General features: G+C 41.8%; 1 protein-coding gene across 8 annotated transcripts in view; it reads left to right on the forward strand.

Annotated features, from left to right (window-relative positions):
• Positions 1-13,499: 13,499 nt before the first annotated feature.
• DNM3 (dynamin 3) overlaps positions 13,500-16,804 on the forward strand; it is a 589,217-nt gene continuing 585,912 nt past the window's right edge. For all 8 annotated transcript variants that reach the window (XM_033200233.1, XM_033200237.1, XM_033200230.1 and 5 more), the window contains exon 1: positions 13,500-13,826. In XM_033200233.1, the coding sequence (XP_033056124.1) occupies positions 13,666-13,826 (161 nt within the window). In that variant the 5' untranslated portion in view covers positions 13,500-13,665. The remainder of the gene's footprint in view (positions 13,827-16,804) is intronic.

Consider the following 16,804-nt stretch of genomic DNA (forward strand, 5'->3'; position numbering starts at 1 on the left):
ATGCTTTCACCTAGAAATGTCTTCTGTCAGAAACCCTAAATAATGTCTCTCAAGTTCAAAGTTCCACAGATCTCTAGGGGGCCACCAGTCTCCTTGCTAAAGCATAGCAAGAGTCACCTTTACGCTGGTTCCCAAAAAGTTCCTCATCTCCATCTGAGACCTCCTCAGCCTGGACTTCATTGTCCATATCACTATCAGCATTTCGGTCAAAACCATTCCACAAGTCTCTAGGAAGTTCCAAACTTTCCCACATATTCCTGTCTTCTGAGCCCTCCAAGTCTCTAGGAAGTTCCAAAATTTCCTCTATCTTCCTGTTGTCTTCTGAGCCCTCCATACAGTCTGAACCTCTGTCTATTATCCAGTTCCAAAGTCACTTCAACATTTTTGGGTATCTTTACAGCAGCACCCCACTACACCCAGTACCAATTTATTATATTAGTCTGTTCTCATGCTACTATGAAGAAATACTGGAGACTGGGTAATTTATAAAGAAAAGAGGTTTAATTAACTCATAGTTCCACATTGCTAGAGAGGCCTCTGGAATCTTACAATCATAGCAGAAGGCGCCTCTTCATGGGGCAGCAGGAGAGAATGAGTGCAAGCAGGAGAAATGTCAGACATGTATAAAACCATCAGATCTTGTGAGACTCACTATCATAAGAACAGCATGGGGGAAACAACCCCAATGATACAATTACTTCCACCTGGTCCCACCCTCGACACCTGGGGATTATGGGGATTGCAATTTGAGGTGGGATTTGGGTGGGGACACACAGCCAAATCATATTAGCATGGTAGTGCATTTTTCTATAGCTTTGTTCAGCTACATGGGTGCCGGCACACAGTGAGAGAAGAGTTGTATTTTCCCGGGCCTAAAGTTTTCTAAGCAAGTATAATAAGAGAGAGAAGCAAGAGGGTGGAGGGTGTATGCAAGAGAGTTTTGATAATGATAGAGTATGTCATTTAAACAGAATCAAGGAAGTGAAGACATGAAGTCGGGAGGGATAGTGAGCAGATGGTACAATTAATGGATTGTATTCCATAGAGGGGCTGAAGGATTATTGCAGATGGGCACAATTGGGAGTGGACTGGAAAGAGAGTGGATAGAGGTCTGAGTGGAGTGTTCAAATTTGCTGTGATGGGTGGTTGTAGATTTTGCTAATAATAAGGACTAGGGATTGACCCTTGGAAGATTGGTAGAGCTAGAGTAAAGAATAAAATCACTGGAGAAGATCAAAGAGCAATGAGGGCAGTGTTAAAAGTAACGTCAATATGGAATTGAAATTACCAAGAATGAAACCAAGCATATTGTTAGAAAGTGGCAGTGAGTCATGAGCTAAAATCTTGGACACACGAGGAGGAATGACCAAGAGGTTGATAGATGTCTACAGAAAAAAAAAAAAGGAAGTGATGATAGACTGATTATACAGAAAGCTGGAAAACTTTAGAGAAAGGGAGAGAGAATGGTATAAAAACAGCAATGTGGAACATGAAGTATTCCTTCCCCGTGTTTAAGCCTAGGAGTTTAGGAGGCATGAGAGAGATGGAAGTGACGACTTGAGACAACTCCAGTAGAAGCGGAATCCTTAGGGGAGAACCAGATTTCTGTTACTGAGTTTGCAGAAAAATTGAGGATATAGAGGTTTTACTGCTAATGGACTCTAGGGTGCGGAGTGCATAAGGAAGGGTTTCAAGAGTTGGGGACTGGAGAAAGAAGAGACATACCCTTATGACAGACCCTCGGTGGAGCCTGATGAAAATAATGACATTGTCAGATGTAAGATACTGATTATTAATGATGGTGTGAGAAAATTCTTTCCCTCACTTGCTTCTATTACTGTTTTCCACAAACCAGGTCTCTGCCTGTGGCAAGTAGTGTGTCCCAGTTCTCTCCTCTCTAAAACGGAACCAGCTCCTGGAAGAGAAAGGGAAAGCAGATAATAAAGAGGCCCTCAGTCAATGAATACTGCAGAATTAGACATAGCCCTCAGCCTACTCTCTAGCCAACTGCCCTGAAAGAGGACTCTAATTTTCTCCCTCTGTTTGGATGGAGGTACTGGGGTACTTTTGGAGTAGGAAAGAAAAATATTTGACAGGCCCATTTCAAGTGCAGGAGACTTGGCACTGGAAAACTGTCCCTTTGGATTGTGAGATAAATTGTGTCAGTGGATGGAGGGTCATCACCAACACTCCAGCCAAACCCTTCTCTAACCAGCTATCAATGAAGATTGGTTTTAAAAAGTAAAAGAAACAAGAAAGAAAATGAAATTCTACTGGGAGAGATGATAAATGGCTCTTCTGAAACTTGTGCATACTCACAGGAAACATAATTGTTTTCTGGCTCCTGTCATGGCCTCCTTGGTGGAGATGTCATTTTGCTGATGTCAGTGGCTTGCAGGGGACTCTCAGTGCTCGTGTGTGTGTGTGTGTGTGTGTGTGTGACAAATTCTCATTCTGTAGCAGGGAGTAAGTAGCGCATGTCCTAATGGAATCAGAGATATCATATCCACTGGAATTGGAGCTCAGTTTTCTCAGTTCAATTTTTGTTTTTCAGAACATATTTCTTCAGCAATAACCTGTTTTCTGGCAACTTTCACCAATTTTAAAAAATAAAATTGTGTAAGAGGAAGATGGCTTCAAGCCTGCCTATTACTATTTATTTGAATTTTCTCTTTCTATTTTCTCAGCATGTATCTGCCAACATTTACCCTCCTAAAATCAAGTTATGTTGTGACAGAAGAAAAAGAGAAAAGAAAATTTCCTCATTCTACCTGAGAATGAGGAGATTTTGAGGGTCATCAGGGAAGCATGGAGTCTTTTATCAGAGTGATTAGTGCATGACTAGTGCAGTGGTAAAATCTAGGGTCTGTAGTTTGACTTTTTTCCAGGTTCAGCTATGGGGCTTTGGGATATTGATTTCTCACAATGAATTGCTCTTTGACAGACTTGATAAAGGACTAATTTTCAGATCTGCAAATACTTTTCAAAGGCAAATGAGAAAGACAGCCAGGAGGAGGGTCAGCAAGCTGAGGACACAGGATAGGAGCTCTACTGAGACAGACACTAAGGAAAGTCTAAACAAGAGACTTCTGCAGGAAGGGGGCATTTTGGGGGATCCTTGGCTGCAGAAATATTGGGTTCCTTTGCACAGTTTTGCTAGAGAATCTGGAAATTAGACTTGTCAGTGGCTACTGTGATTCTATTTTAAGCCCTTTTCAGCAGTACAAGAAGAACAACAAAAGTTATAAAGGAATTAAGCTTAATTGTATTTTCTCCATCAAAGCCAATCTTAGCCCATTTTTGCCTCTTCTTAGCTTACTGCTTCCTGGATGTCATTACATATTTGTGAAAACTTATCTTGCTTACCATTACTGTATCATGTTTGATTTCTGCTGAATTGTAATTTTCAATGGCACACTCTGGTTATTTCTGGGCTCTTCCTGAGAGCAAAATATTCCATAATCCTAATTTATCAGAGGAAAGGAATCCTAAAATTGATGATATACATGAGTAGTAAGTTATCTGAAAATATTTTTATTACCTAGATATTTATCACGTAATTCATTTTAAAATTACAATTAATCTAGAAAACACCTTTTGGTAATTAACAAAATGTATTTATAATCTCTATTTAGTTATAAGTAAAACATCTAATAGTCATTCAGTGCCAAGCAATTCACAGAATATTTTAGTGTTCATCATTTATTTGATTTCACAAAAGTTCTATGAATAAGAACAGACATTAATATGCTCATTTTACTGAAGAAATTAAGGCCTAGGATGGTGAATCTTACAGCCAGTAGGAATTTGAATCCCAGTCTGCTGATTCTAAACCATGGAAATTGAAATAATTTATGTAAAGATAAAACCTGCTTTTGTTTATAAGCATGTTCAGGGCAATAATTTACTATGCATTTTCCAATCTCCATATTAAGTTGGCAAAGGTTGACAGTATATGTTACCGTGTTCAAGGTTTTGTGAGGACAATCCAAGTATGGTCTATTGAAGCACATCAGGGAACATTTCTGGTAGCTCTTACCTGTGGGGCATTGATTAAGTCCACTAATGGCTCTGATTTCTCTCAGTTTTCTTAACTGTAGAATAGGAATGCTACTGCTACCTACCCGTTACTTATTACTTCAAAGGTAATTGAGTTGATCTAATGAAATAACTGATGTGAAAATAGTTTGTAGATGGAAAGAAGTATTCAGGAGCCGGGGATGTTGCTCATCACCACCATCTTGGAAAAAAGTTCTAGGAGGGAGGAAAGTGGTATTCAACTGGGCTTCACATGCATACTTAGGGAATGAGCTTTTCTAAGGTTTATATTTCTCCTGTAAAATGAAAGAGAGGCGACTATGTGAAATAGGCAAAATTTGTTTTAGAACACTCTCTGGGGTGTCTCTCAGACCCTTTCCACTCTTGTCTCTTTGCCCCACTCCTAGACCTTCCTTCTGTAGCTGATACTGCTGGAAAGTTCTTTTCTTTTTTTTTGAGATGGAGTCTCACTCTGTTGCCTGACTGGAGTGCAGTGACATGATCTTGGCTCACTGCAACTTCTGCCTTTCAGGTTCAAGCGATTCTCATGTCTCAGCCTCCCAAGTAGCTGGGATTAAAATTAACCGGGTGCCCACTACCATGTCCAGCTAATTTTTGTATTTTTAGTAGAGGTGGGGTTTCACCATGTTTGCCAGGCTCCAGGCTGGTCTCAAAACTCCTGGCCTCAAGTGATCCGCCCGCCTCAGCCTCCCAAAGTGCTGGGATTACAGGCATGAACCACCATGGTCGGCCTGGAAAGCAATTTTTTGTAAGAGATAGTTGATAGTGGTTTGAGGTTGTTTTTTTGTTTTTTATTTTTTTCCAAGGCAGACTCTCGCTCTGTCTTCCAAACTGGAGTGCAGTGGCGTGATCAGCTCACAACAGCCTTGACTTCCCGGCCTCAAGAGATCCGCCAGCCTCAGCCCCTCAAGGTAGCTGGAACTACAGGTATGTGCCACCACACTTGGTTAATTTTTGTATTTTTTTGTAGAGAGGGGGTTTTGCCATGTTGCCTAGGGTGGTCTTGAATTCCTGGACTCAAGTGATCCACGTACCTTGGCCTCCCAAGGTGCTGGGATTACAAGCATTAGCTGCTGTTCCTGGCTAGGCTTGAAGTCTTACTCTCCTCTTCTTCAAGTGATGTTTTCCCATCAACAAAATACTCAGAGATTCCATAAGAATGACTCTACATTGGTAGAATTGTGGAGTCACTGGAAGCTTCTTGGAGTGGGTGGGAATATTTTTGTTTTGAACTCTCAAAACATAGCCTGATTATGGCTGCCTATTACCAAGATTGTCCCCAGAGTGAGACTGTCATACTCTGTATTATCATTACATGTCATATGAGAGTGTATCATAAATCCCAAAGGTTGTTTTTATTGAAGTGTAATTTACATAAAATAAAATACACCATTTAAAACAATGTACAGTTTGATGAGTTTGGACAAACGTATCCAACCATATAATCAGTACCACAGACAAGATAGAGTTTCCACATGCCTCCTTAGTCAATCCCCTGTCCCTACCCTCGACCCAGCTGCTTTTAGTCATTATAGATTAGTTCTGCTTTCTCTAGAATGTCATATAGATGGGTTCATACAATTTTGTAATATTTTGTGTCTTGCTTATTGTGCCATAGATTATGACATAGGCTTTAAGCAAACAAAGTTCATCTCGTGTACCTACTCCCTGTATGAACTATACATTTATGGAGAATCTGCAGTTTAGTATACTGAATGCATTCTTGACTAACAATAGTCCATGTGACCATGGTAGCCTGGGTGTGTGGCATTCTGCTCTTCAAGTCAGAAAGAAATGTTTCCAATGAAAACATCTTGGATATCTTTTTTTTTTGAGATGATGTCTCGGTCTGTTACCCAGGCTGGAGTGCAGTGGTATGATCTTGGCTCGCTGCAGCCTCCAGCTCCTGGGTTCAAGAGATTCTTGTGCCTCAGCCTCCTGAGTGGCTGGGACTACAGTCATGTGTCACCAGGCCTGGCTAATTTTTGTGTTTTTAGTAAAGATGGGGTTTCACCATGTTGGCCAGGCTGGTCTTGAATTCCTGATGTCAAGTGATCCGCCCACCTTGGCCTCCCAAAGTGCTGGGATTATAGGCCTGAGCCACTGCCCGGCCAAATCTTGGTTATCTTTAGACAGTTATCAGCTACTAGTTAGTGGCAAAGGTTTAGGGACAGGCGAGTTTGTGGACTCCTCTGTTTCCATTTGCAAAGTTATTTTAACCTTATACTACATAACATTTTTGTTGCTGATAAGCTGGCATATATATAAACCAATTTGATTCAATCAAATGACATTTGTTTTATTTTTTTAAGTTATAGAAATAATACATACTTATAGTAGAAAGTTGGGAAATAAAAGGAAAAGCACAATAAATCTTTTTCCATATTATCTCATAGAGAATAATATTGAATTTCTTGGTACATTTATTTCTAGGTTTTCTTTTCTAGACATAGTTTTTTATATAGCTATGATAATACTATATATATCATTTTGTACTCTTTTCTCATTTACTATTTTATTTATTTCATTTCTGTGTCATTGAAAACTTCATAAACATAATCTTAAATGGGCATTTATAGTTTGCCTAATATATAGATATAGATATAGATATAGAGATATAGATTGATATATAGAGAGGGTTTCATTTTTTTTTTTTTTAAATGAGATTTAAAAAGCACTAGAGATGTTCCCTTTAAAGGCACCCTGTGTGGTTCTTGTTTTCCATCAGTATATATGGATTATGCTTACAACAGAACATAGCTATACCTACTTGATAGAAAAACACACAGACTGGCTGCTTAATCAGACTTATGTGCTGGAGAGAGTTATTCCTAACCCTTTTTTCTTAACACCTTAAATTGCCTACTGGAATTTTCTACCCTGCATGTACGCTGATTTATCCATGCTTCAGTGAGACTACTGGTGAGTTTCCATCTGTCGAATGTCAAGTGGACAGAAGTAATTGGGATAGAAGACCAGAGTTATGTTACTTCCTGATGGTACCTGATGAAGAATATGGCAATAAAGTTTGAAGTCTTTGCCTTCTGAAGGAGAGTAGCCCTGAGAGACGTAAGTGTCAACCATAACGGCTACAGTATTGAAAGTCTGTGTGTCTGCATTGGATGTTCACTGAGCTTAATGGAACTCAAAAGACACCTGCAGATAGGCTGATTTTCAGTAAGATCTCAAATACATCCAAGAGAAAACCTTTGGAGAAAGAACTGAAGGACCTGAATAAGTCATAAATTGCATATGGAGTAACAATATTACTTTCCAGTGATGCAATGGACATGAAAAATGCTTAAAAATTTGGTTCGGTTCTGCTTCATAAATATTTATTGAGCTGGCCACTGTGTGAAATATATGAGATGTGACTCTGCAGTAATGTGACTGATTTTTTAAAAACATGAATTCCTAAATTCACATATTTGATTATATGCTCTTCTTAGAGAGTTTAAATATTTTTCCAGAGGTATTTTTACTACTCAAAAATTTTCTAAGGCTGGGTGTGGTGGCTCATACCTGTAATTTCAGTACTTCGGGAGGCCAAGGCAGGCAGATCAGGAGTTAGAGGCCAGGAGTTAGAGATCAGCCTGGCCAACATGGTGAAACACCATCTCTACTAAAAATACAAAAATTAGCTGGGTGTGGTGGTACGCACCTATAATCTCAGCTACTTGGGAGGCTGAGACATGAGAATCACTTGAACCCAGCAGGCAGAGGCTGCAGTGAGCCAAGATCATGCCACTGCACTCCAGCCTGGGCAAGAGAGTGAGACTCTGTCTCAAAAAAAAAAAAAAAAAAAAAAAAAAAATTTAACTCGTCTCTTAGAGCTTGCCTTCAACCTGCAGTGTATTTAAAAATTTATGTATATAATATGTATCTATATGTGTATGTGTATATATATGTAATATATATTTAAGTTTTGTAACTAGTAGGTGTTATTTAGTGCTATGTCTTATGAATGAGGTAGGAAATCAAGATGGGTAATATTCTATCTAAAATGAAGTATGACTGTGGATTACTGAGTCTGACTTTTTTTCAGACTTGGTAAGGCTTTTCACTTTCAAAGGAGTAGTTCCACTTATATTGTGTGAAAAAGCAGCATTATTACAATAAGTTTGTTGCTTTTCAAATGAACCTGAAGGAAAATACGCATTTAGATATGTGTTCTGATGTGCTTATTAAAAGTTCTAACTCTGTATATAGAGCCACACCTAAAAAAGGCTGTGAACTTTTTGCTTGCTAGGAAAGTGGTATGGAAACAAACATGAAAGCCTGAGAGCAGGAGCTGGCATTGATTACATGGTGCTGAAATAGGGCTGTGGTGATTGTGTGGTAGATTAGGAAGCCAGGTGACTGAGTGGGCTCCCCTCTTTGATTTTACACACACCCTCTGCATTAGTCTGTTTTCATACTGCTGATGGGGACATACCAGAGACTGGGTAATTTATAAAGAAAAAGAGGTTTAATGAACTCACAGTTCCATGTGGGTAAGGAGGCCTCACAATCATGGCAGAAGGCAAAAGGCATATCTTACATGGCTGCCAACAATAGAGAAATGAGAACCAAGTGAAAGGGGTTTCCCCTTATAAAACCATCAGATATTGTTAGACTTATTCACTACCACGAGAACAGTATGGGGGAAACCACCCTCATGATTCAATTATCTCCCGCTGGGTCCCTCCCACAACATATGGGAATTATGGGAGCTACAATTCAAGATGAGATTTGGGTGGGAACACAGCCATACCATATCACCTTCAAAGGTGAAAGTTTGTTTTTGTCAAAATTTTCCCTCTGCTTTTTCCCTTCAGGTTTTCTTTTGCTATTTCTTTTATCCATATTACCTTATAAGAAAAGGTCTACATCACTGTAAGACTTGAGTTGAGTGTTTTTGTGTGTTAGATTTCTCTTAGTTCCATGTTATCACAGTACTGATTCTAGAAATGGGAAGTAAAGAAGGAAAGCAATTGGCAAGAGTAGTTTAGGATGGTTTCTTCAAGTAGGTGAGTGAAACTGATTTGAACTAAGTTCTGGAGGATAGAGATGACAGGCATTGCTTCAGTGCACACGAACTTTAAATTTGTATAATGCCTATACATTTTCCGTCTAATGCATGGTAGCATTGTCTCCTACATTAGAACACAAAATACTTAGGGCAAGGGCTAGTGCTCCTGGTCTTTTCTACCTTACAGCAAGTAGCAGAGTGCAGGATGTACTCATCAAAGCTCAGGTCAAGTGTCAGCTCCTCTCTGAAGCTTTCCATGACCCTCTCCTGACAGAGATGTTACTCCTCGGTTTTCATCACATGGTTCTTTAAGCAAACTCTGTGTCTTGGTCAGCATGGGCTGCTATAACAAAATACCATGGACTGGGTAGCTTAAACAACAGACATTTATTTCTTATAGTTCTCAAGGCTGAGTTGTTTAAGATCAAGGTACTCACTGATTCTGTTCCTGACGAGGACTCTCCTGCCTTGTAGATGGCCACCTTCCTGCTGTGTCCTCATACAATGAGGAGGGGAGTGGCGGGGGGAAGAGAGAGACAGACACAGAGAGAAAGGGAGCCAGCCAGCACGAGAGCGCTCTGATGTCTCCTCTTATAAGGCCGCTTATCCTATGGAATCAGGGTTTCATCCTTATGACTTCATTTAACTGTAATTGCTGATATAGTTTGGCTGTGTCCTCACCCAAAATCTCATCTTGAATCGTAATCCCCATAATCCCCACATGTCAAGGGTGGGACCAGGTGGAGGTGATTCAATCATGGAGTTAGTTTACCCCACGCTGTTCTCGTGCTAGTGAGTGAGTTCTCATGAGATCTGATGGTTTTATAAGCAGCTGGCATTTCCCTTGCTTCCACTCACTCAGTCCTGCCACCCTGTGAAAAGTTGTCTCTCACCATGATTGTAAGTTTCCTGAGGAAAGTGGAACTGTGAGTCTATAAAACTTCTTTCCTTTATAAATTACCCAGTCTCAGGTATTTCTTCACAGCAGTGAGAACGGACTAATACAATTACTTTCTCACTCCAAATATAGCCACACTGGGGGTTAGGGTATGAACATATGAATTTGGGGGAGGCACAGTTCAGTCTATTGTACCCTCGAACATCTTATGTGTGTTGTAACAATTTGTTTACGTCTGCTGCCAGGGGACTGTGGTCTTCTCAGGTGCTGTGCACTGCGCCGGACATTTTAGAATCACAAAGGTGGATCCTGCCCTCAAGGAGTTGTATTAATTTTCTATTGCTGCTGTAACAAGTTACGACAAACTTAGTGTTTTCAAACAACATAGATTTATTTTCTTATAGTACCGTGGGTTAGAAGTCTGATGCAGGGCTGGGCATGGTGGCTCATGCCTGTAATTCCAGCACTTTGGGAGGCCGAGGCAGGTGGATCACTTGAGGTCAGGAGTTCGAGACCAGCCTGGTCAACATGGTGAAAACCCATTTCTACTAAAAGTACAAAACAAAATTAGCTAGATGTGGTGGTGCACACCTGCAGTTCCAGCTACTCGGGAGGCTGAGGTGGGAGAATTGCTTGAACCTGGGAGGCAGAGATTGCAGTGAGCTGAGATCATGCCATTACACTCCAGCCTAGACGACAAAGTGAGACTGCATCTCAAATAAATAAATGAATAAATAAGTAAATAAATAAAAAGTCTGATGCAGGTCTCCCCGGAATAAAATCAACGTGTCAGCAGGGCTATGTTCTTTTTGGAGGCTCTGAGGGAGAATGTGTTTCCTGCCTTTCCCACTTTCTAAAGGCTGCCTGCATTCCTTGGCTTCTGGTCCCCTTTCTCCGTGCATCTCTGGGACTCTTCCCCAGTTATATCTCCCTCTGATGCAGATTGGACAGATTGGAAAGGTTCTCTGCTCTTAAGAATTCATGTGCATAGACTGTATCCACTTGGATAATCTAGCATAATCTTCCCATTCCAAGGTCCTTAATTATATATACAAAGAACCCTTTGCCACTTCAGGTAACATTCACAGGTTCCAGGGATTAAAAAGTGGGCATCTTTGGGAAGGCATTAGAGTGAAAGAGAGGGACATGTAAATTAGTGACTTAATGCAATATGCCAAGGGCAATAATGAAAATCTATTCAGGGTATATGTATATACGAAGAGCATAGAGGAAGATGGTTGTTAGATAAATGATGGTTATAACTGAGGCACTAGCAGCAAGGATGGAGAGAAAATGGGTTCTAGGAAGGTAGAATGGGTATTATTTGGGTACCAATTTGGTGTAGGCAAAGAAGGAGAGAGAGGGAAAAGTGAAGTGAGAATGACTTCCAGATTCTGGATTGGGATTGGGCAGGCTTCTCCCTGAGATAGGGAGCACACTATCTCTAGCATGAGAATGTGTTTATAGGATTCTTTGATTGCAAGTAAAAGAAATCTGAGTTGAATTAGGTTAGGCAAAGAGGAGAATTTATTGTAAGTTTATTGGGGGGGAGGTTGTACAAGGAACTCAGGACAGGATTATAGTTGGACTCAGACATGAACAAGATTGAGGATACAAGTACTATTCAGGATCTTCCCTCTTCTTTCCCTCTGCTCCTCTCCTTGTGTCTTTTTACTTTTCTCTTTCTCTGAAGATGAGCACTTCCCTTCTACTGGTGAAATCTTACTAACCATAGTTGCCAATGTTATTCCTCATTTATAGTTCAGTCACTCAGACAAAGGCCAGTCTCTCTCTCAATTGCATATTCCTGGGAAAGGGCTTTGATTGGTACAACTCGAGTCAGGTGCCCAGTCTGGTGCACACAGCTATGGCCAAGGCTCAGTTTTTCTTCATGCCTTTCTATCTTCATGACTGCTCTGGCTACAAGCATGCATTGGATGGAGTGTTTCTTAGAAAAGGTTTCCTGGGCAGACATTCTAATAGAGATCCACTTCAGTGGAGATGCATTCAGTTTTGTCTTTTTCTGCTGCTTTAAAAAAAAGTTGAGATGTAATGTACAGTAAAATACACATCACTTAAAAGTTTAGTTTGAGGAGTTTTGACAAATGTATGCCCACATCCCAGTCAAGACATGGGACATTTCCGTCACTCCAGAAAGTTTCCTCATGCCTCCTACAGTCAATCTCCTCAAAGACAACCACAGTTCTGATTTCTATCACCGTAGAATAGCTTTGCTGGTTGTAGAACTTCACGTACATGAAATCAAACAATATATGCTCTTCGGCCTTTTTCATTCTATATAATGTATCTGAGATTGTTGCTATATCAAAAGTCTTCTTTTTTGTTGCAGATAATATTTCACTATATATACATTTGTTTATTCATTCACCTGTTGATAGACATTTGGGTTATTTTCAGGTTTTTTTTGTCATTATGAACATTTTAATACAAGTCTTTTTAGAGTTAGAAGGAACTGTACATTAAATGCTGAGATTACAAAAGATGACTTCAGTTTTGAATAAATTGAGTTTGTGGTACTTGGACACTCAGGTAGTAGTCTGGGCCCCTCTTGGAGTACAGTCTAAGTTGCAGAAGAGAGACAGGGTCTAGCAATGTAAATTTCTGTAGTCGCCAGCCTTTGTGTAGAGTTAAAGCTATGGGAAAGTCCTCAGCTGAAGGACAAGCATTAGACAAGAAAATGCCCATATATTAAACCTTGGGAAGCATCAGTATTTGAGGAGCAGACTAAAAAGGAACCCTCTGTGGAGGCTAAGAGAAGCATGGCCATTTATCTTTGTGTCCCTATCATCAGGCACAGGACCCCACACACAGTCACTTCTCAATGTGCTAAATTTCACAGAATGCGTCCAGGGTACCTGGTTCTGGATAGACTCCGTAGAAGGAGATAGACTGGGAGGGCAAATGGCATGAGAAGTCTCACAGGCCAGAGTGATTGAAGGGGTGTGTTGGGGCAGGTAAACCCTACAGACTCTACCTGTGCTTATGCGGGGCTGGGGAGGACAAGTCATTACAGATGAAGAATTAGGTAAGGTCAGACCACTCAGGGCCTTAGATGGATGTCGCATGAAGAATTTAGACTCCAACAGGCCTGCCACCCTGCGAGGAGTCATCGCGGTTCTGGAGAAGGGCGTGACAGAGATATCCTTTTGGGAAGTGTACTCTGGCAGCGGTGCCCCGTGGTGGCGGCGGCGGTGCTGCTCTTGCTGGTGACCGTGTGGTGGTGTTAGCGGAGATAGTGCTTTCCACTGGGCTTTGGCTTGGTAGCCGCTGAAAGAGAACAACGCTGCCGCGGCTGCTGATTTCATGCCATTCACTGACCTGGCGCTGTAACTTGGCCTCTGAGCCTTGGCCACAGAACGCAGAGGCCGTGGCATCTGGCCGCAGCTGGGAGGCAGTGCTTGCGCGCGGGGCCGGGTGGTGGGCTGGGACGCCCGGGGCGGGGCAGCCGCGGACCGGGGGCGGGGCATCGCGGAGCCAGGCCACGCCCCTGCTCGCCCGCGCAGGCGCGCTGCGAGCCGTTAGCTGTCAGAGCCAAGCGGCGGGCTGGCGGCGGGCTCCGACGTCTGCGCCAGGACCCGGCGGGCTGAGCCCGGCGCAGCAGCCGCAGCCAGGGCAGCGCGGCCCCTACTCCCGGTCAGGTCGTAGAGGCGAGCTGGTCGCCGGCCCCTCGGGCAAGATGGGGAACCGGGAGATGGAGGAGCTGATCCCACTGGTGAACCGTCTGCAGGACGCCTTTTCGGCGCTGGGACAGAGCTGCCTGCTGGAGCTGCCGCAGATCGCCGTGGTGGGCGGCCAGAGCGCCGGCAAGAGCTCGGTGCTCGAGAACTTCGTGGGCAGGTGAGCGCGCAGGGCGGTGAGTGAGGATGCGGCGGGGGGCGACCCCGCTCCGGGCCGTTGGAACGTGGACCGGCAGCGGGAGCCAGGGGGTGGGTGGACCAGGCGCTGCGGTGGAATGGGGCGCAGAGTGGCGGTGTCCGTGGGGCGGGCGGGGTCCTCCAGCTCTGGGCATCCTCCGTCCCCTGCCACCCCCCGCCTGGTGGCCCTCCTGCCTGCCTTTCATCGTGCGATACAAAGCCATTTCCTCCCTGTCCTCCAGTCGGGGAGTCGGGGGAGGGTTCCGCCCCGGGATCGACCCCCACCCCCTCGGTGCGCGCCAGCCCCGGGCAGCCTCCCTGCGTAGCGCGCCGAAAGCTTCCCAGTGCCCCTCTCCTGTTTTCCCGGCTCAACACCCGCCTCCTTTTCCTGTCGCCCTCCGCGAGGCTCCCTGCGAGGCTGTGGGGCTTTATCCCCCGAGCCCCCTCCCCTAGATGGAGATGCTTTCCTTCTGCCTGGGTTCTCGTTCCTCTCAGCTGTCTACTGTTGCCTGCCTCTAGCTGGGGAGGCGGGGTGCGAGGAGAAAGACGTCGTTTGTTGTGGTGAAGCTTTATCCAGAGACGCTCCCCCACCATTCTCCTCCCGGAGAGTCGAAGAATAAAAGGTGGTGTGTTTGCGTGTGCACCTATTCACAGCTCCAGACAACTGTGAGAGAGCCCTAGGCACAGACTTGGCAGTGGGTGGACTTGTGTTGTCCAGGTGCCATGTCATTCCTGCATCATCTCGGAACTGACCAGCATCTTTCTCGCACTCTCACTGCGCCCCCTCCCCCAGCATCATCTTCCGTTCTCTAAGCTCCTATTTGTCTTGCTAGCCTTCAAGATAACATTCTGAATCTAAATTGTAGCTGTGGTTTTCCTCATGACTCTTAATACAGAAACAGCTAAGGAATTAATTTTTGAATTGGGAATGAGCATTTCTTCCACTGAGCAATTCTTGAGGGATTAAGTTACCTTAATGGCCTAGACTGAAGAGTCAGACATTTGCTAAGAAGAGCCCATTTGAAAGCATTATGAAAGCTGAAATCTGTTTCCTAGTAGTAGAAAACCAGGTAGAAATGTTCAGTATCCAAGAAAAAATGCTGGCGAGATTGTACTTTATTCTTTTTATTTGACTCATTCGTGACTTGGGATGCAGAAGGTTCCTGTTTCTGTTCTTTTTTTCTTTTTTTGTTAGTGTTTGGTGATGTGTAAAATTTAGAGCTGGATATGCCCACATTTCCTTTGGAAATGTCAGTGTTCATAAAGTACATATTCCTTTCTCTCAAATGATGTTCCATCTTTCAGATGATACTTTTTTTTCCTGTATGAACTAGAAAGATAAGAAACCTAATAAAGTAAAATTGCTTTGTATCCTTGAGTAATTCACTTAATCACTACACCCCATTTTTACATATTTTTTTGATTAATGAGCAAAGTGAAGGTAAAGCATTTTGCCTACGTCATCTTAGCCTTCTGGTGAAGTGATGGATAAATGTGTTATTTCAAACATATAACAGTTACTTTCTTTGATTTGTTGCCAGTGAAATTTACTAGATTTAAAGTGACATCCAAAGAGTAAGTTTTGATAATATATTTTTGGCTTTCCAAATGCCAGGGCATTTTTGTCATGACACCTTAAGAGTTATTTAACTGTTTTTGTTTTTTTTAAACAAATACTTAAAGATTAAAATTGTAAGTATTTCAAATGAAATTACCATATTTTTATGCATCTTCCATATATTTACTTGGATGAGCCTGTATTAGATGTAAGTGTATTGTTTGTAGTCAGAGCTGTTGAACTTAATGTCAATTGTATGCACATATCACAATTCTACTTTCTAGGTTTTGAAATCCTAACATTCTTCTTAATGTTATAATAAAATTGTACACATTTCCCCACACTAGCTATGTTCTTTTGAAATGATAATTTGAAGAAAGAAGTATAGAAGAGTAAAATATTTAAGCTTGAATATTTTTCAAGATGGAATAAAAAATAGGGACATTACAAGTATAACAATCAGAACACTTACCAGAATGCATTAGTAATTTGTTGTACTTTAAAAAGTTTTACCACTAATAAACCGTTAGAATGTCAAATCAAAGAAAAGGGTGAACGTAGAGGAAAAAGGTCATTTAATCCATATGTAAAGTCTGTATTATATGTAGAGATAACACCTGCCTAGCAGAGCTTATATATTAAGGAGAAAATTTAATTAGGAAGGTCATTTGACTTTAATAAAGATTTCAGTCATTAAATTATTGAGGAATCTAATTTCCAATTATAAGCCAACCTTAGGGAAAATGGAGTTTTCTATTTTGATAAGATATTCAGCCTAGGTGGAAAAAATTGTATCCATTTTCTACTATAACATCTTAGCGCTTTCTTGTCATTATCCAGGAATTTTGCAATAAAAATACGTTTCTTTCCTAAGGATGCAACTTTACTCTTTTACACGAAACTGTTTTCATTTTAAGACTCTGATCTAATGTGCAGTTATTGAATGCAGCCATAAAAACCAAGGGTCATCACTTGTGTAAATTAATTATGTTTGCTCTTGACTGAAGCTTCTTCTCTACAAAATAATGATGCATTTTCTCAGCAATCCTTATTTAGTGGACTAACTGTATCTTCTCTCAGATAGTTTGTTTATATTGAGTTTTTTTGACACCAATGAATGAATTCGGATGTGAATATGTTTCCTTCATTTAGTGGTTGCTGTAAAAGCTGGTTTTTGGGTGACAGGTTTGAGATTGTTATGAATAAAATGGGTCATGAATGAACCACTTGTTTGTGATTTTCTTGCTGAAGTGATGAACTTGCATATTAATTTGATATAGCATGAGTAACCAGATTGTTCTTTTGGTGGTGCAGGATGAGATATATGTTGGCAATGAGAGGCAGCTTAAGATCTAATGAATAGAACCTGAGACCTATAATCTCAACACAGGGGTTTACTAGCT

Source organism: Trachypithecus francoisi, unplaced genomic scaffold (assembly GCF_009764315.1).
Source record: "Trachypithecus francoisi isolate TF-2019V2 unplaced genomic scaffold, Tfra_2.0 Lachesis_group5, whole genome shotgun sequence".
Classification (NCBI taxonomy): Eukaryota; Metazoa; Chordata; class Mammalia; order Primates; family Cercopithecidae; genus Trachypithecus; species Trachypithecus francoisi.